Consider the following 19982-nt stretch of genomic DNA (forward strand, 5'->3'; position numbering starts at 1 on the left):
AAGTCTCCAACCTCAAAATGCCTCTCGACACAATGCTTGTCTGCATACATCTTATGTTGGTTTTGCACTGTCTGCAAGTTATCTTTGAGAGCCCTTAGGATCTCCTAGCTCTCCTGTATCCAATCCTTTGCCCCAAGGGCTCTGTTGCCTCCAAAAATCATATCAGCAAATGATAATGCATCATAACCATAAAGAGCACAAAAAGGCAGTGTTGATAATATCGGTATCGGGAAAATATCGGCGAAGGTCCAGAAAATATCTTATCGGCAATATCGGCGAAAATATCGGCAAAATATCGGCAAGCATAAAAAATATTTTTTCCAAATTTTTAAATATAGCCGATATTTTGCCGATATTTTCAAAATATCGCGATATTATCAAAACAGAAAATATCGCAATATTTTCTCGGCGATATATCGTTTTGCAGAAAATATCGCGATATTTTCGAATATCGCCGATATTATCAACAGTGCAAAAAGGTGACATATCGATAGGCATATGGTGAGTGGTGTTGCAGTAGTACTCTCCCAACTGAAGCCACTTCACCCATGTGTGTTGCGTCTCAGTAACATAGTTTCGCAAATACCCTCTAGCCATTTGTTCACAATCTTCGTCTTCCCATCTATCTAGGGGTGGTAGTTGGTGCTAGGAGTGAGCTCAATGCCCACCAATCTGAATAGCTCCTGCCAAAATGGCCCCATAAATCTATTGTCTCGATCACTAATGATGGTCTTGGGAAGACCATGCAACCTTAACACCTCCCTAAAAAAGAGCTCGGTTATCTGTGAGGCTGAGGATCTAGAGGGAATGGTGAAGAAGTGAGAAAACTTGGTCAGTCTGTCCACTACCACATATATGCAATCATGCCCCTGCATAGCTAGAAACTTGTTGATAAAGTCCACATATACTCTCTCCCACTTTCCTCTCTGGGATCGAAAGAGGCTGAAGTAAACCGGTTGGATGTGTTTGCTCCCCCTTATTCCTTTGAGAAACATTGAACTCCCGAACATGCCTCAGAACATCCTCCTTGAGGCCTCTCCAAGTGAAACGCTCCTTGACGGTCCTATAGGTTTTGAAAAACCCCAGATGCCCAACCAATGGTGAACCATGAGCCACCTGTAGGATCTTATCCTGCAACTGTGAGCCAGGTACCAAATAGATCCTATCCTTGTAGTAAATCACCTCATCCATCACTCTGTACCTGTCACCCCTGCAATACCATCCAAAATCTCACATGCGTGTCGGTCCTTGGAGTACTCCACCAATAATTGCGCCTTCCAGTCCTCAGTGATGTCCATTAGTGAAGGTGTCGCAAGTCTCCTCGATAAAGCATCAGCTACTATATTTAGACACTCGTGTGCTAAACAACACTGCAAACTTGGCTTCCGCTTAAGCCTGCTATGTCAAAGACACAATTTCTAAATAGATGAATGAATGCCCAAAATGAGTGCCTCTTGCTCTATTTATATTTCGTGGCTCCTTCTCTCCTTGCGGTTCCCACTCTCTCTCTCTTCCTAATTCGCATTCCCTTCTCTTTCCTCTCTCTTCCAAGAGTTCGAGTTCCCTCCTTGGGTCGAATTTCTCTTTCTTGTGGTCCCCATTTTCCACTAGGGCCGCAATATTCTCTTTTCCTCCGAAGTCCCCTATCCCTAAACTCGTCTCTAATGCTGAAAATCAAAATTGGCGATATTACAGTCCTCCCCGCCAAAAATTGCTTGTCCTCAAACAATAACTAAACCAGCGCCTCCTCTGTCTATTGATCACCCCTATCACCATCAATAATATCGGGGTCCCAAACGTGTCGTTGAGTCATCCTAGTTCCCTGCACTGACCTTGTTGATTTTTGGTAGCATTGGATGTGCTCTAAGTCTCAAAGTTTGCAGGGAGGCTTAGACACATGCATTCTCCAATACCTAGAAATTGTTTTGGGAAATTCCACCTGGAGACAGTTTTATTAAAATAATTAATTATTTTTAATGGGTCCCTAAGCCTAAACTTAGGAAATTAAAATAATTAAAGGGTATTAATCTAATTGTGGGTGAAACTTCTAAAAGAAGACGAGGATCAAGCCAAAATGATCTAAGTCATTGATTATAAGTTTATCTAGGTCGTTAGTTGTCCAACAGAAATATATAAGAAGAGGCTTGAGGGGCACTTGGCGAACACATCGAAGGGAGATCAGAAGATCGAATTTCTAAAGCAGAGCCGCTGCCCGAGAGAAATTCGAAGTGATATTTTGCAGTGAGGGGCAGGGATAGTTCTGGTTGGAGATTTCTCCTGATCCAGGAATACTCAGCAGAGAAGGCAGAGAGAGATCTAGCAGAGGCAGCGCAAAGCCAGAGAGGCTGACGCAGGGCCATGCAGAGGCAGTGCAGAAACCCAGAGGGGATCCGTAAATTTTCTGGAGAATCGATTTCCAAAGCCAGAAGTCGGGGTGTGAGCCCAAGAGGGTGGAAGTCGAAGTCTCAGAGGCAAATCAATCAACCGGGAGGAGTGACGCAGACCCCAATAGTTGTGACGTAGGGCCTACGCAGTGATTGCGTAGAGACTGCGCAAAGGCAGCCAAGGGTTGGTCATTCAATGGCTGGATTAGCCAAGATTTCCAGTGATAGTGTGAGGTAATCTCACTCATCTCTCTGTCAGTGATATTCTCTGTACTAGATAGCCAGGAGGGCATCTAGAGATTGTATTCAGAAATTACTACTGCATAATAATAAAACCCTCAAAGTTGCTACACCGTTTTCCCACACTCGGTTTTTCCAAGGACATTTGTCCAAAAATAACTGTCTACATCTGTTGTGTATTTCTTTCTTGTTTCCGCATTTTATTTAAATGGTGAAGGTTTCAGTGCATTAGTTTCGGTGTTTAGTCTAGGAAACAGTAAATAATTTTGTTCAGTAATTAACAAATAGGAGAAACGTAATCAGTTATTGTAATAGAAATTTAGGCATCCAAATTTTCACATGGTATCAGACTTGCAAGTGAAACAAGAGAACAGTGCCAGAAGAGCCCAACACTGAAGGAGGAGGGGAATTTGAAATTCCTGCAGAGGCAGTAATTCAAATCCCTAGAGGGATTGCACAGTTCAGGCCAGGAGGGCTAGATTTTCATGGTAAATCTCTCTCTGGGTGTGTAGACAGAGAGGTAGGATTTCTAGATTGAGATTTTTCAGTGGCAGAGGGAGCAGCGCAGCAAAAGCTTCAGCGAAGAGGGGTTCTTGGTGTGACGTAGTTTTCTGTAGGAAGTTACTGGGTAGAAAGACGTCAGAAGGAAGAAGAGACACTTAGGGAATTTCTTCCTCAGAGAATTCCTAGCCAAGGAATTTGAATTCTCATTTGCTGAGCAGTAGCAGGAGAGAGGAGGTCATTCGACATTTCGATTGGCAGAGATGGCAGCCAATGGACTAAGAGATCAGGATAGGTTGGATGGTGCACCCAACTATGTGATCTGGAAGGTAAGGATGTCGTGCCTTCTGGATGAGCATTTTCTCAAGATCTACATCAACAATGTGGTAGTTGAGCCCGTGGATCCAGATCCACTCAAGAAGTACAAGGGAGAAATGGCAAAGATTAAGAGAATGATCCTCGACGGAGTGAAGGATCATAAATTCTGTCACATTGCTGGCTGAGACACTACCAAGGAGATGTGGGATGCTTTTTCGACGCTATATCAGGGATCTTCCGAGCAGCGGAATATGTACTAGGAGCAGTAGAAGGGGGAACGCATTGATCCGTTCCTTACTAAGCTTCAGGACACTTGAGACGAGTTGGCAGTTGTGTGATCAACACCTCAAGGTTCCGAGATGGTAAGACTGGTCCTAAACTCAGTATCTGAGGAGTGGCAAGTTTTTGTCCAGAGCATCCTGGGTAAAGCGACTTTGAAAAACTAGGATGGAATGTGGGCAGCTCTTAAACAAGAGGAGCTAAGGAGAGATTTGGTCAAGTGTAAACTTGACAAAAGCAGCAGCAGTGGGTCGAAGTCCAAGGAGGAAGAAGAGAATGTAGCCCTTGCATCCAAGGGGCAGCAGGAGCAACAGAAGAAGAAAGATGTTTTGAAGATCAAATGCTTCAAGTGTGGTGAAATCGGTCACTATGCAACACAGTGTCCTCTCAGGAAGAAGGACAAAGATGAGAAGCATGATCCGAAGGTTGCAGCCTCAAAGATTGAGGAGGAGTTCGCCATGACAACTCAAGCATCTCCAAGAGGGAGGTGGGGTGATCTAGAGTTTCAGTTCGAAAGGGCTGCAGTTGTGCAGGATCCTTCAGGAGCCCGCCTCTCAGATCAATTCCTCGCTATGGGAGCCCAAATCAGAAGTAGTAGGATGGACTAGTGTCAGTTGATGCAGAGGAGTGCCAGAGTGACAGTTGCAGTAGCTAGGAGCGCTAGAGACTGAGCAACGTAGAAGAGTTGGCACCAGTGCAGTTGGCACAGAGCAGAGGTTAGCAGCAACGCAGAGGCTTCAGTGGGTCAACGTAGAGATTTGCAGTAGTCAGAACTCCAAGAACGAGATGCATCATACTGAACACTTGTTTAGTAATTTGGGATGCTTTTCCGTTGTTGATGCAGTAGCAGCTGCAGTTCGCAGTGGCAGTGGCAGTGTCAGCAGCAACATGAATGTAGACTTTGAGAGGGAGTTGCAGTACGGATGTAGTTTTGACAGTGGCAGGGTCAACAACAGTGCAGATGTAGCATTTGCGCAGTAGTTGGTGGGCAGTGATGTCAGACACCAGCAGCGCAGAAGGAGTTGTTACAAAACAAATTGATGCTTCAGCAGGGTGCATTGCTAGAGTACATTCCTTGCTAAGAGGGAGTGTTGATTTCTGGTAGCATCAGATGGGCTCTAAGTCTCAAAATTTGTAGGGAGGCTTAGACACATGCATTCTCCAATACCCAGAAATCATTTTGGGAAATTCCACTTGGAGACAATTTTATTAAAATAATTAATTATTTTTAATGGGTCCCTAAGTCTAAACTTAGGAAATTAAAATAATTAAATGGTATTAATCTAACTGTGGGTGAAATTTCTAAAAGAAGACGAGGATCAAGCCAAAATGATCTAAGCCACTAATTAGAAGTTAATTTGGGTCATTGGTTGTCCAACGGAAAGATATAAGAAGAGGCTTGAGGGGCAATTGGACAACACATCGAAGGGAGATCAGAAGATCGAATTTCTGAAGCAGAGCAGCTGCCGAAGAGAAATTCAAAGTGATCTTTTGCTGTGAGGGGCAGGGATAGTTTCGTAGTAGATTTCTCCTAATCCGAGAATACTCAGTAGAGAAGGAAGAGAAAGATCCAGCAAAGGCAGCACAAAGCCAAAGAGGCTGACGCGGGGCCACGCAGAGGCAATGCAGAAACCCAGAGGGAATTCGTAAATTTGTTGGAGAATCAATTTCCAGAGCTAGAAGTCGGGGTGTGAGACCAGGAGGGCAGAAGTCGAAGTCGAAGTCTCAGAGGCAAATCGATCAACCAGGAGGAGTGACGCAGACCCCAATAGTTGTGACATAGGGCCTACGTAATGATTGCATACAGACTGCGCATAGGCAGCCAGGAGCTGGCCATTTAGTGGCTAGATCAGCCAGGATTTTTAGTGATAGTGTGAGGTAATCTCACTCATCTCTCTGTCAGTGATATTCTATGTACTGGGTAGTCAGGACTGCATTCAGAGATTGTATTCAGAAATTACTACGGCATAATAATAAAACCCTCAGAGCTGTTGCACCGATTTTCCCACACTCGGTTTTTTCTGGGACATTTGTCCAAAAATAATTGTGTACATGTGTTGTATATTTCTTTCTTGTTCATTTTCTTGTTTATACATTTTATTTAAATGGTGAAGGTTGCAGTGTATTAGTTTCGGTGTTTACTGTAGGAAACGATAAATAATTTTGTTCAGTAATTAACAAATAGGAGAAACGAAATCAGCTGCTGCATTAGAAATTTGGGCATCCAAATTTTCACAATCCTGACATGAAAGAATCCCTCAATACCGAGATCCCAATCCATCATGTCCCACCTAAAGATCCCCTTGCTCCACTCACTATCCTGTCTGGTATAAATACCAGAAGTCCCCCATGCCATTGATCACTCGCTCAAGCCCAAAGGAAGATCTAAGTGACCTCCCCCAGTAGCAGCCAGCTCACCCCTAATGGTCACTGAGTTGTCCAGTATTATGGTGTCTAGGTCCCATGCTAGCCATAGAAGGGTGCCACCATGTTGTCGTTGCGCCACTCTGGCTCTAACAGACTACCCATCGTGCGTACACTGTATCCTCCTCTCTTGGAACCCGATGGTGGAACATTGATATAGGCGAGACACATCTTGCCTAGACATCTCCATGATGCCAAAGTCTACCCATCTAAATCTAACTCCGAACCTATGCAGCAACAGAGAAAGCCTGCCTCGCCATCCGATGAAGGCCTCCGCGAACCCCCATGTGTCAACCCAAGAGTGAACTAGGTCACTCTTTGCCATGACTCAGCTCATCATGAGACAGAGGGATCTATCAACCAACTAATCCCTAGATCCCATAGCCAAACCTATTGCAACATAGCTCTGACAATCGTTGGAATCCATCCATGTCTCATCTTTGGTCCCTGCATGCAATCAATATATATGCTCCATATATCATGAACTAATTTGATGCATGCTAAACTTCCCTGTGCCTGCCACTGCGTAGTACTGATGACCACTGGAAACCGCATGTGCCAAATAGCTACCCCCTGAATGCAGCCAATAGATGGGTTTCCAATACTCACAATTGACTCAATGTATGTGGATCCATCCTGCTCCTACCAACCATCACCACTAAGTCTGCCATCCACCCTCTCGGTAATGTGCCAATACAATGTCTGGAGCCCAGACACCCACTGGAAAACTGCCTCAATCACACACGGTATCCTCTGCTCATGCAAGATCCCGACATGCCCTGTGGAAAGAGTGGCACATGTCTCCCCCGTGACCAGCTCCCCAGGTATAGGCTCAGTGATGAACAATATGCCACCCCTGTAAAAGATCACCTCATCTCCCAGCCTGTGGCTGTCAACTCGCGCACCGACCCTGCTCCTCCACTGGAGAATATCTATCGTGCCCCTGAGGCACTAAATCTCATAGCGTCGTCTCAGGAAAATCTCCCAAGTCCTGTTATCCACACTGTGGGTCTGGATCGAACACAAGGCTCCCCTCAACTGCACGTGGTGCCAATGAGTGGAAGATGCGTGGGTTCTGATGGGTATGATCAAGAACCCGTGTGGACGTTCCCGACCCGTCTCGTGACCGATCCGCTCCCAACTTGGGTCTATCCACCCCAATGACATTCTTGACATCCTCGTCAAGGAATCTCCCTACTAGTAGCACTCCCTCAGTCTGTAGTGCAACCCCGCACACTACTGCATATAACCATGTATCCTCGTGTCTCTTGGCATACAACTACACCCAATCGCACATCTTTGTGCATCGTCTGACCTTGCTACATGCTACTGCATCATCTCAGATCAACTGGTATCCCTCTTGTATTGATGTGTCCGTCACTCTATGAGGTAATGCACTAAGATGTGAACCGCTCCTCCTACACCATGATGCAACCTTGCACACCATTGTGCACCACTGCACACCTTTGTGCTCCTCCGCATACTATTGTGCACCGTTGCATACCCCTATACACCCCTGGATATCAAGGTCTAAGACTGAGTCCATAGGCAACATCTCGCATCCTGTCAGGATCACCATCTCTACTACCACTCTGCTGGTAAGCCCTCCACGATGTGAGCTATACCTCCTCATCTGCCCAGATAGACCTAAGTGGCCTAACTCCTCACATGCTAATGGGAATGATACTATTGTGCCTAGCCTCAGTAGCCCCTGCGTCCCATATGCCAATAAGAGAGCACTGTCTCCATACAATGCCCTGTCTGATAGCCTGTTGATGCCACCTCCTCCTACCATGCAATAGTAAGTTAATCCCCCGTGACTCCATGCACAGTCAATATGCCAAGACAACTCATGAAATTTGTCTGCTCGCTGGTCAAACCATTCTGTCACTAGTGCTGACTAGGGCTCTGATGGAGATCTAAAAATGTGTGTGTGCCCAAGCGTCAAATCCATCACTTAGCTACTACCATCACCTACTAGCTCTATGATGTCATGGGGAATCCCACCTGGATCCCAAAAACAATATGGCCCTCGAGTCCCTCTGGTAATCCTTGGCCTTTGTTGAGTTGTGGCCATGGATGTATCCAACCGCCTAGCCTAGTCCATCAGGTACTAGCTCAATACCTCTTGCCATCCAATCCCAAAGGAGGGATCAAATGTACAATACCCTGTGGAAGGAACAAACCCTCCAAGATGATGCTGTGTCATACTCATCTCATGTCGCTTAGTCCAGCTAACCTAGCCATTCCCTCAGGTCTGTCTAGACAACTCTGCCTCCCTCAATCCAATGCGTAAGGGTGGGATAATAATGCTGCAGATCCCATCAATGTGCCTCTGAAGCAAACTATGCTGAAAACCCAATGCATGGCCTCTCTACTGCCCCTCATCAATGGCTAGCCCAAAGGATGGTTGCACGTCCTCCTCCATCATGGACTCAGCATGAGCCTCCAACTGCTCCTCCATAAACAACCCAACACGCAAGACATGCTCACGAGTCAGCTACAATTGATTGTCGTCCGACAACTCTATCATGGACTTACAGGCCTTTGTAGCCATCGGCTCCTCAACAACGGTGGAGTTGTCTTCTGGCACCTCATCAACTCATGGTGCGTTGCTATCACCTGAGAACTCGATCACAACACATCAATGGATACCTCAACAATGGATGGCGCCTTATCAATGGTTGTATGCTCAACTGTCTCCTTGCCAACCATGGCCCCTTCAGCTACTCTTTCATCTTCTTCCTTAATACTCATCATCATCCCTGCAAAATCCCACTGAATCTCCATTGGTTTGTGCATGCCCCTTAGTTCACAGAATTCCAAAAAAGAGAGGGACGTCTGAATGCCATGACCCAATGATTGGTATGCCCTCCAATTTGCTTCGAATAATTCCACATCAGTTGCAGTCATGACCGAATCCCCAACTGTGGAATGAATCAACTTCTCCCCCACATCAATCATCATTTTTTGCATCCTAATCCCCTCATTCAAGGTTACCACCATGTTGTTTGATTCTAATCTTTCCCACAAGTTGAGCCAAGATTATGGATTTGATATCACTGTAATATCCTTGAGGAAAATTAACAGTAAATATGCAAAGCAAACATAGAAAAAAACACCATAACCAGTGAACACACAACCAGAACATAAAATTGCACCAAAAACTGCGTTGTTGAGCTCTTTTTATTAATAAAGATGGGTGTGCAATAAGATGCTGGAAGGAATGCACCTGGGCTTGCTTAAGGCAAGCTAGCAAAGCCCCAAATGACAAATAAGACACCCTCCACCAAAATTCTTCTATTTACTCAAGCTTTGCGCTAAAGATGCCTAGAAATACGTTGTTGGCTGAATGGATTTACTGCTAAGGCCTTTTCCGTCGCTTAGAAAATTATGGGAAATTAAACGCAACCTCTCCACCAAATACCCAAAATAACCCACAAAGGAATTGGCCAATGTTTGACTTTGGAAATTCGGCCCTATTTCCCCTAGCTCCTCTAGCTGCTAGCTGAATGGGGACCCACGTTTGACCCCTCAAATCTACCCAAAAAATTTTGCCAAATTATTTCTGAGGTCCTTGTCAAAAACCCAGAAAAGATTTGTCCTAGTTTTGACGTTCCAAAATTGACCCCCAAATGCTTGGCCCTCCTCCACAACTAGAAGATGTAACCTGTAGCAAACGTTGTGTTTGTTGCTATGCCAAAATGTTGGAAAAGCCCCCACAACACTTCCCCAGACTCCACCTCAAGTTTCAGCCCCCAACTCCCTTCACTCCTCAACCTCCCAACGTGCCTCCTCCAAGAACTGCATAGTCCCTGCGCTACTACAACTTTCCCCTACTACTACAACTCTGCCTCCTTGCTGCTATAACTCAGCCTTCCTGTTGCTACTTCCCTATTGTTGTAACTCAGCCTCCTTGCTACTACTTTCCTTGTTGTTGTAACTTGACTTATTGCTACTATAACTCGACTCACTGCTGTTGGAGCCTGGTACGACTTGGGATGAAGTAGAACTCCCTCCTTGGGTTGGCACTCGAAGTCCACCAAAGCAAGGGTTGAGATCTCCACTCAAAAACACTCATGTGCTAAACAACACTGCAGACTTGGCTTCAGCTCAAGTGAGCTATGTCAAAGACACAATTTCTAAATAGATGAATGAATGCCCAAAATGAGCGTCTCTTTCTCTATTTATAATTCGTGGCTTCTTCTCTCCTTGTGGTTCCCACTCTCTCTCTCTTCCTAATTCGCACTCCCTTCTCTTTTCTCTCTCTTCCAAGAGTTTGAGTTCCCTCCTTTGGTCGAATTTCTCTTTCTTGTGGTCTCCACTTTCCACTAGTGCCACAATATTCTCTTTTCCTCCTAAGTCCTGGTGTCAAAATTGTGTCCTATCCCCAAACTCGTCTCTAATGCTGAAAATCAAAATTGGGGATATTACACAGCCTCAATATCTCTGCCCCTCTCTCACTGCTTCAACCTCAGTAAATCACTTCCGGCAACACACAGTTTCTACTCTGGAAATCAATTTCTCAGTAAAATCAAACTCTACAAGTGTATTCTCCAAGCCCCATCGACTTTCTTCTTGTAACCCTCTGTTGAAACTTCAACAGCCAAGATTAGATCTTAATTTATGGCTAGGATTAACTAGAAGTCGATCCATGTGAGTTTCTAGAAGATTCACACCATAACTTAATTAATTTTGATTAATTAGTCATATTCCCTAAGTTTAGACTTAGGAAATATTTAAAAAATGACTAATAATCTAATTAAGTCATCTCTAGGTGGAATTTCCAGAAACAATTTATGGGTTTTGGAGATCTCATGTATTCTAGCTTCTCCACAAAATTTGGTGGCTAGAACACATCTGATGCTACAAAAGCTAACACCCCCACTATTTCCATATAGGAAAGCACTTTCTGACCCTTGCCCTTGATATCTTGAATGATCCGAAGCTATGTTGCACGAAACTTCAAAGACCCTGGCGTTTTGGGCCATACCCGTACCCGAAACTCCAAAACTCGGCCAAAACTTGACCATCATGTAATCATCTATTAGAGTTAATATAGACTTGTTTTTCCTTTTAAATTGTCATCTATGGGCATTATTCCCTTTTTTCTTGCAAGATAATGTGTTATTTACTTATTTATTTATATATACATATATGACGTTTCGGCCAGCGTTTCCATTTTTGGGAGGTGACGTTTCTAAACGTACCCGTTTCAGAAACTCCGAAATGTTTTGGCGTTTCGTGCAACTTAGATCCAAAGCCTGATAAGGTTGGTGATGGTTGGTACCCCTTAGCTGAAGATCCTACTGCTATGACTGGTTGGGGCAGTGCGTACAACAACCATGATGATCCTCCCTGATGGGGGGTTTGATGTTTAGTGTTTTAACTATCAAAATTGAGGCCTTGTGGCCCCTCGGACATTATTATTTTTAATACTTCTGGTAATTTGCTTATTCCTATTCTAGCTTAAGCCAGACTGGTTTTTGAGTTTGGTCTCTTTTTGCTAGTGCTAGTGGTGACCACTTACGCAGCCCACTATTTTTGTAGCAAAGAAATGTAAATATTGTTCTATTAAGAGTCAAAGGAAGCTTTAATGTCAAAAAGGAAAGACTCTTTGAAATCTAAATGGCATTGGATATTTTGATTTTCAGTTATATGGTTTAGGAAAGCACACATTCTTTTAATACAAATGCACAAATTCTGCATGAATCTCTCCCGACATACTCAAGTTTACAGCAAGAACAGGCTATTTAAGCAGTTTAACAATCTTCATGTTGGCTTTAGTTCTTTGTGGAAGATAGATCAACTAGCTTGTTTTTCTGAAAAAGAAAAATAAATACTGTCAAATTTCTCATCAACGATCAGGAAGCACAGAGACATATAAAGCCATTACCCACAAAGAGAATCCTAACAAACCTGCCTGGAAACAAAGGTGTATAGGGCACAAGAGAAGTTGAATCAATGAAACTGACTTAACCTAAGGTGAAAATAGCAATACAACTCCTACAAAGGTCAAAAAATAATTATTGTCCAGGAACTTCTGCATAAAGCCTGTTTCAAGTAGATATGTGAATTATAAGAAAAGTTTTTTAAAAAAACCTATTGGTCTGAGAATAGTAACACTATGTCCTACCAAATGGAGACTGCAAAAACCACCTAATCCACAGAACTACTCACTGACAGAGGGTGGAATGTTTAAACAACACTGAAATCTCTTCATATTTGCACAAATTCTTGCCTCAACTTGTTTCGAACTTTGTGATAAATTGTTAACTTCTTAGAAATTCGTAGCATACTCTGCAAGAAAGCATTTCCACAGTGCAGTCTTCAGGTGTAGTGATCACTCGAAGATCCAAAATAGGAGCAACTTCAAAGTTTAGAAATTCAATTTTCTGCAAGGTGCACCTGAAAGCAAAAACAATATAGCACAACCAATGAAACAACAGAAAACACAAGGTGCACAGCTAGATATGATATCAAACAATAATTTAGAATAGAAAGTGGAAAGTGCGGATACAAGTTGAAAGCGTATCCAAAGACAGAATTGGAACATGGAAATAGTAGCTTAAGCTTATCATTAAACTTTCTCTTAAGGCAAAGTGTACCCAATATAACAGAATGAATGAAACAACTGAAAACTCCAAATACAGAACCAGATATGATATCAAAAGATTTGAGAGCATAACAAAAGAGGAAATTATTCTATATCAACCATGCATGACACAGTAAGGAAACTCCATAGTGAGTACCCCTTTTTTTATATTTACATTTTCATAACTAACATAAAGAGAGCAGAGCATAAGCCTCAACTTCTAGTTGAGTTTTCTCCTCTTTCCAGTTTCCCAAGATACATATTGAGTTCATTGGATGGTGTGTTCATTTGCTTGTTTTTTCATTTTTATATTTCAATAATTTTAATAAATTTGAGCAATAAGGTAGTGATACTAAATCTGAGATCTAAGGAAATGAGTGTGCATAATAAAAGAGTCCAGCATAATATAAAGATATGTTGTGACGAATTGTTTTAGTGGAGTATCCACAGCAATTTACAGATCATATATATAGTTTTTCTAAATAACACATTATCATGGAAGAAAATAAGAATGTTAGGTTTGTTGAAGCTTTTGGTAGCTTCGGAAAGTCTTCTGCATAGGTTTGGTGTCTTCGCATGTAGATGATGATTAATTGTCTCTTTAAGTGCTTGCTTGGTGGAGTAAATAATTTGTCTTTTTTCCTAAGTCTAACTTAGGAAAAGTACAATAATTAAAGTCAATTAAGTATTGTAAACTATTAAGTCGATTTCTAAGGATAAATAATGAAATTATTTACGTGACTTAGGAATGATCTCAACCATTTGATCTCCTAGATCATCTAGGTGGGAGATTAGGATTAGGTATTTGGACTTGATGAAGAGTATAAAATAAGCCTAAGGGAGAGATGAAGACACACAAGGAGAGAATGCGATTTTTCTCTAGAGCGAGAAGCTCGGCTAGACTATAGCGTAGAGGACGAAGAGCGCAGGCTGGTTCGAGAGTGTTTGCGGGAGGTCGAATTACTGGAGATTGCAGGGTCGAATTGTTGAAGCTAGAAGGAGGTTGATTTGTTGGAGAGGCCGATGTTCCAAGGACAAATTTCCTGAGGCACAGAGGTTGTTTGAGGGGAAGACACAAGGGCGTATTGCTGGTGAAGAGGTGGGCCAAATTTCCTCATAGATTGATTTCTAGTTGGCTGAAATTCCTAGGGCCAAATTCTTCCAGTGAGGTCGAGCTACAAGTTCCAGTCAATGCATATTTCCTTGTAATTTATCTATGGGTTGAAACCCTAATTATCCTAAGATAAATTAATGAAGGAGAATTGTAGTGGATGTTTATCTATTGTAATATTTGATTGATCTCTCTTTGATTTTATTTCCACTTCATATAAATATCTCGATGTTAAGATACCAATGATTTTATTTTCAACAATTCAAAACTTATTTGAGTAATAAAATAAATTTCTAGGAATAAATAAATCGTTGCAAGAAAATAAAGTTGGCCGGTATTAGGAGAACTGACATGGTATCAGAGCACTAGAAAATTATGAAGGAGATATTTGAGATCACTAGGGTTCGCAGCAACAAATTTCTTCTTTTTATGGCAACAACATTATTTTTAATTTTGTAGCTAGGGTTTTGTGGCCAAGATTGATTTGTGAGATGGCATCACTGAGTAGTTTGGGATACGAAGACAGGTCGAATGGGGTCATTAACTTCAGTCCCTAGAAGGAGCAGATCACCATAGTTTTAAAAATGAATGGTGTGTGGAATTTTGTGAACACAGATATCTAGGTTCCTTCATATTTAAACCAAGTAGCCAAGCGCAATCAAAGGGATAGCCAAGCGCAATCAAAGGGATATGAAAGCGATGGGTATAATTTTAAATGGTGTGAGGGAAGGTTACAACACATTAGATGTGGGTAGCGCTAACTGGTCTTTATCAAAGCACAAACAAAAATAGGAAGATGGTGTTGTAGTAAAATTAAACAACATCAAGATGAACAAGTTTGAGATCAAACATCTTACCTCACAATGATCCAGCAGGCCTGTGATGAGCATTCAGTTGTTGGGGAGGCTGTGAATGATTCATAGATTGTGAAAGTGGCTTTGAAAGGATGGGCCAAGCATTGGCCCACCTTTGTGGATGGGATATTGTCTTAGTGTGACATTCCCACTTAGCATTTTGCTAAGTGAAATATCAATTTTGGCCAATTTTGCTATAATGCACGGTTGTACTTAGGAAATGTGGGATTAGAGGCCCCACATATGATTTTTGACTTAGAAGCACTCCAAACATTAGAGCTGGGGGGAAATTGTAGCCTTAGTGGAGCGTGGGGGCCACCTCATGGAAATTTCAATCCACATGGAGAATACGCATGCCTTGGACAGAATTTCGGTGAGAGGAAATCGAGGAGGGCCCACATGAGGGCGTCGGAGGCATCTTGACAAAATGGAAGAGAAGGCACTCATTTGGCCATTCATTCATCTATTCAACAATTGTGTCTTTGACATAACACGTTTGAGCTGAAGCCAAGTCTGCAGTGTTGTTTAGCACACGAGTGTCTCCGAGCGGAGATCTCAACCCTTGCTTCGGTGGACTTCGAGTGCCAGCCCAAGGAGGGAGTTCCATCCTTTTCCAGTTGTTCCAGCAGTGGAGTGTGAGTTCTGCATGGAGGAGACTCAACTAGTAGCACAGGGACTGCGCAGTGTTTGTAGGAGGCTCACTTGGGAGCTGAGTTGTGAAGGGAGTTTGGGCTTGAGGTTTGAGGTGGAGTCCGGGAGAGCCTTTGCTAGGAGTTTGCAGCCATTTTTGGGAGTATTTGCAGAAGGATAGATAGAGAGTCAAATTTCCCAGCAGAAGAGCCATAGAGACAAAAGAGGGCCAAATTTTCGAGGTCAACCATAGCCCAATTCCTTTGTGGGTTATTTTGGGTATATTGAGGAGAGTTTGGGGTTAATTTCCCGAAATTTTCTAAGCACTACAAGAGGCCCTAGCAGCAGATCTTATCACCCAGCAGCGTATTTCTAGGCAGTTCAGCATAGAGCCAGGAGACAGAGCAGCAGCGTACTTGAGGGGGATTTCCTATTGTTCATTTGGGCTTAGCCAACTTGCCTTGAGCAAGCCCAGGTGCACTCTTTCCAACACCTAATTGTACCCTCTTCAGAATTTAATAAAATGGCTCAACAGCGCAATTTTGGTACATTTCAGTGATCTGATTTGTGTGTTATAATTTTGTGGCTTTTGTTTATGTTTCTTTTGCATATTTACTGTAAATTTTCCCTAGGAATATTACAGTGGTATTAGAGCTCATAGACTTGGCTCAGCCTGTGGGAGCAGAGCAATCTATGACACTAGAGGACAAGAAGAACATCACGTACCGGACGCAAAGGTACAGGAGTAAAGAAAGGGAGTTGGAAATTACTCCTAATTTGGAGACACATGGAAAGATAGTCGTGGTAGGAGAGATGGGGGATCCAAGGAGTAACGAGGATGCAACATTCAATAGCCTCTTGAAGGCTTTGAATGAGATGGCTAGGGGATAGAAGGAGATGTTGGAGGAGATCAAGCAACAAAACAGGGACAAGGGCCTCCATCGTGAGTTCCTTTTTGGAGAGACATCGGGAGCCTCATAGCAGTACGACCATCCTTCACCGGCCACTCACCCACCAACTTATAGTGGGCCATCTAGAACCACACTGCCTGCTTTCTTACCATCAACACCCAGTGAGCATGGGGGACCGGATGAGCCAATGCCCATGGGGGATTTCTTCAGGGAATGGCAAGCCATGGGGGAGGATTTCAAAGTGTCCCTGTCATTCAGAGATTATTGTCAACTCAAACAAAATGAGAAGGGAAGGTATAATGGAGGGCATAATTCGCAGAACTCAGAGCTACAATGCACTGTTGGGAGGATGTATGTTCCCACATATGACGACTCTTCCAAGAGCACAATTCGAGCTTGGGTGGAGAAGTTGAATACTTATTTCCATCTTAATCGGATGACAGAGATGGAGGCCATCAAAATGGCTACCCTACACTTGGAAGAGGAAGCACATGAGTGGTGGTTTCAAGGCCTATCCACATTGGGACATGCCAATGTGACTTCATAAGAGGACTTCACCTGGAGAGTGGTGGAGCGTTTTGATAGGAGGGATTCGGAGGTGCACTTCAGGAAGTTGACCCAACTTAGACTGACAGGCCAGTCGGAGCACTAGAGTTTCAGTTATGGTGCCAGACCTCTCAGAGGCTAGGAGGGTGTACACTTTCATAGAGGGGTTGTTGGGGCCACTGCGTGGACTAGTGAAGTCACGCAGACCCTTGACTATACAAAAGGCAATGACTTGTGCTAAGGACTTGCAGGGGGTCATCCCCAAGACCAGGGCACATTTTTCCTCACGCACTCCCTACCCACAGAAGGGAGGTGACACCAAAGCCCCACCACCAAGGGCCAACAAGGGGCGTGGACAGATGGATGAGGAGACCCAGAGAGACCTCCAGAGGAGGAAGTTGTGTTTTACCTGTCAGGTACCATGGGCTCCAGGTCATAGATGTGCAGCAGGCAAGGCCCACTACATTGAGGTTTTCTCTGATGGGGAGGATGATGCGTACTTGGAGATGACAGTGCAAGGTCGGCAGATATGGGGCCACCACCACCACCCCTGCCAGGGGGAGCTACTTTCGCTCCATCAAGAGGGGTCCTTGCATCTATATGTGGGGTACCCAAATTTTTGACTATGAGGATCAAGGGCACCATGTTTCGGTTTTAGTAGATAGTGGGGTTACCCACAAGTTCATTGATGCATAGATGGTCTAGAGGAGGGGTATCACAACCGAGGATCTTGAGGGTTTTTCGGTTCTTGTGCCAGGTGATAGAACCATGTTGTGCACATGCTATGTCCCAGCTCTGACAATGACCATGGGGAACTACTCAATGTGTTACGAATAAAATATATAAAATAATGTAAAATAATTGTAAACAATAATAATCATAAATAATGATTAGTTAAACTAGTAATTAGGTTGAAGAGGCATGTCTAAATGAGCCATGACCCTTCGTGAAGAGACACTTGCCTGATATAAAAGCAAGCCTCTCTTTCTCATTGTAATTCATTATCATTCTTATTCATACATTTTAATATATATTATCGTATCTCAATGGAGATCTTTATATTCCAAGTCTTCTGGAGTAATTAATTTATAGAAGGAACTTTGTTCGCTTCATTGGTATCAGAGCAGTTAATTCTCTGGCTGCTTCACCGCTGCACAGAGCCACGCTCTTCGATCCAGGCCCTTGGCCATCTACTCTTCGTCAACTTTATTGTTGTTGCAGTTCAAGTGTTTCGCTACAATTGGAGTTTCTCCGTCTTGCCATCAAGCTTTTTGGCCACATAGAAAGAGTACAATTTTTTTTTTAATAAAAATAAAATAAAATTGTTGCAGCACCCAACTGCTCAACGACCACCACAGCTACCATCTGCAGTCTGCCGCTAGTTGTCACTGTACATTTCCCAACATCTAAAATAGTCGTCCACGTCCTCGCTGCAAAAACCTAGTGTACAGTCACCAATTTAATTTCTGCTACTTAAATTGAAGGTCTATACAAAATTAATAAATTGGCAGGTCATACCAATTACATCAGCGAACGTAAAAATCGAAGTAGGTGAGAAAAATAAAAAGCAGTGATAAAAAAATATATATGTGAAAAAATAGTGGGCAGCACAACCCAAGCCTTCCACTGCACGTCCCACAAAAGCCACAGTGCAGCCCGCGTATTCCACCGCATCTAATTTATTAAGCCACTGCATCTGTTGCCTGTCGAATTCCTATCTACTTAGCTGTAACACGCAGCCTCACTGACCTCCACCACTGCACACCACAACCATCGCTGCAACCCTTCCCGCTCTGTAGCCCATCCTCGGACACAAAACCTTCTACCCAAACCATCGTTCCCTTGCACCGCACGCTTCATTGAAACAAAACTCTATCATTCCCGTTTCCCATGTAATTGAGGTTCGAGGGGAGGCATTATAGGTTACCAAACTATATTGTTGGAATACACTACCACCATACTCTACCAATCAATGCGACTATTCAGCATTTCCTACCAATCATCGCATCCATTCAAACTGATTCAAGAATTCATGATAGCAAACACGATTTTGATTTTGAAGGTATTGGAATTACACCAAATTAATCCGTATATCTCCACTTCGGATTTGAGCATTGAACTTTAAGGCACCAAAACAATATTTAATAAAATTATTAAAGGGTTAATTCGTTTAAAAGTGAAGGCTATATTAAAAAGTGGGATATTCTTAAAGCGTTATAATACGGGTTCTTTTAAAGGTATAAAAAAATAAAATAAAAGAAGAGAGAACTTTTTGGTTTCATATCAAAGTTAGAGAGTGGTAGTGAAGGCATTTAAAAGAAAAGGATAAAAGTTAATAAAATTGAAGGTATAATAACCAAAAAAAAAATTATATATATAGAATAAATAAATAAAAATTTCTATACAAAGATAAAAGAAGTGAAAAAAAATATGGAATCTCTACGTAATAAACAAAAACAATTCCAAAGAGATGTAGAACAAGTAATCACAATACTTGAGCGACAATATGCTGAGGAGAAAAAGAGAAGGGAATCCCTATTCCATTCTCTACATCCATCATCACTTCCACAGAATGATGTAATCCAGTGTACCTAGAAAATGTAGCTAAAAGATCAAGAGAATGGAAAAATAGCCAAAATCCAACAAAACAAGGAAGCATTAGAACACGAACATAAAGATCTTGTGGATATGCATTACAAAGAAATAATGGAAAAGGACAAAGAAATTTCTCATCTCAAGGACCACGTCAAAAAATTACTGGCGCAAGTGAAGAAGACTAAGGTCACAAAGAAAGAACTCAAAAAGCACTTATCAGAACAAGAAGACGAAACTTTGCGTTTAAAGAACCTTCATAAAAATTTATTAGAACAAATTAGAGATCTAAAAGATGAAAATCTTAAAATTCAAAACATTGAAAATAAGGTTGATAAATCAGAAATCAAAGAACTTTTACGACTGAAAAACCATAATCAAAGTCTACTCACTCAAATTAAGAAACTTAAGGAAGATAAGAAGGCATTAAAAGATAAGTTAGAACAATTCACTCAAGAAGAAGTATCGAGATCTACAGTCGCAACAATTCAAGTTGAAAATAAGGGAACAAATACCGATCCAGTGAATATGACTAATCAAGAAGACCAGTCAATTGAAGAAACGACACGCTTAGATGTTGTAGTTAAAACAATCAAC

At 42.5% G+C, this 19982-nt stretch overlaps 1 protein-coding gene across 2 annotated transcripts in view; it reads right to left on the reverse strand.

The window, feature by feature from the left end:
- The window catches only part of LOC149168288 (uncharacterized), a 304781-nt gene that overhangs the window by 206685 nt on the left and 78114 nt on the right, over window positions 1–19982 (reverse strand). For both annotated transcript variants that reach the window (XM_089428217.1, XM_089428216.1), the window contains exon 4: window positions 12446–12554. In XM_089428217.1, the coding sequence (XP_089284343.1) occupies window positions 12446–12554 (109 nt within the window). The remainder of the gene's footprint in view (window positions 1–12445; window positions 12555–19982) is intronic.

The sequence above is a fragment of the Pinus tabuliformis genome, chromosome 4_2, assembly GCF_031772625.1.
Source record: "Pinus tabuliformis cultivar Carrire ecotype Pingquan chromosome 4_2, CPIR1, whole genome shotgun sequence".
NCBI lineage: Eukaryota > Viridiplantae > Streptophyta > Pinopsida > Pinales > Pinaceae > Pinus > Pinus tabuliformis.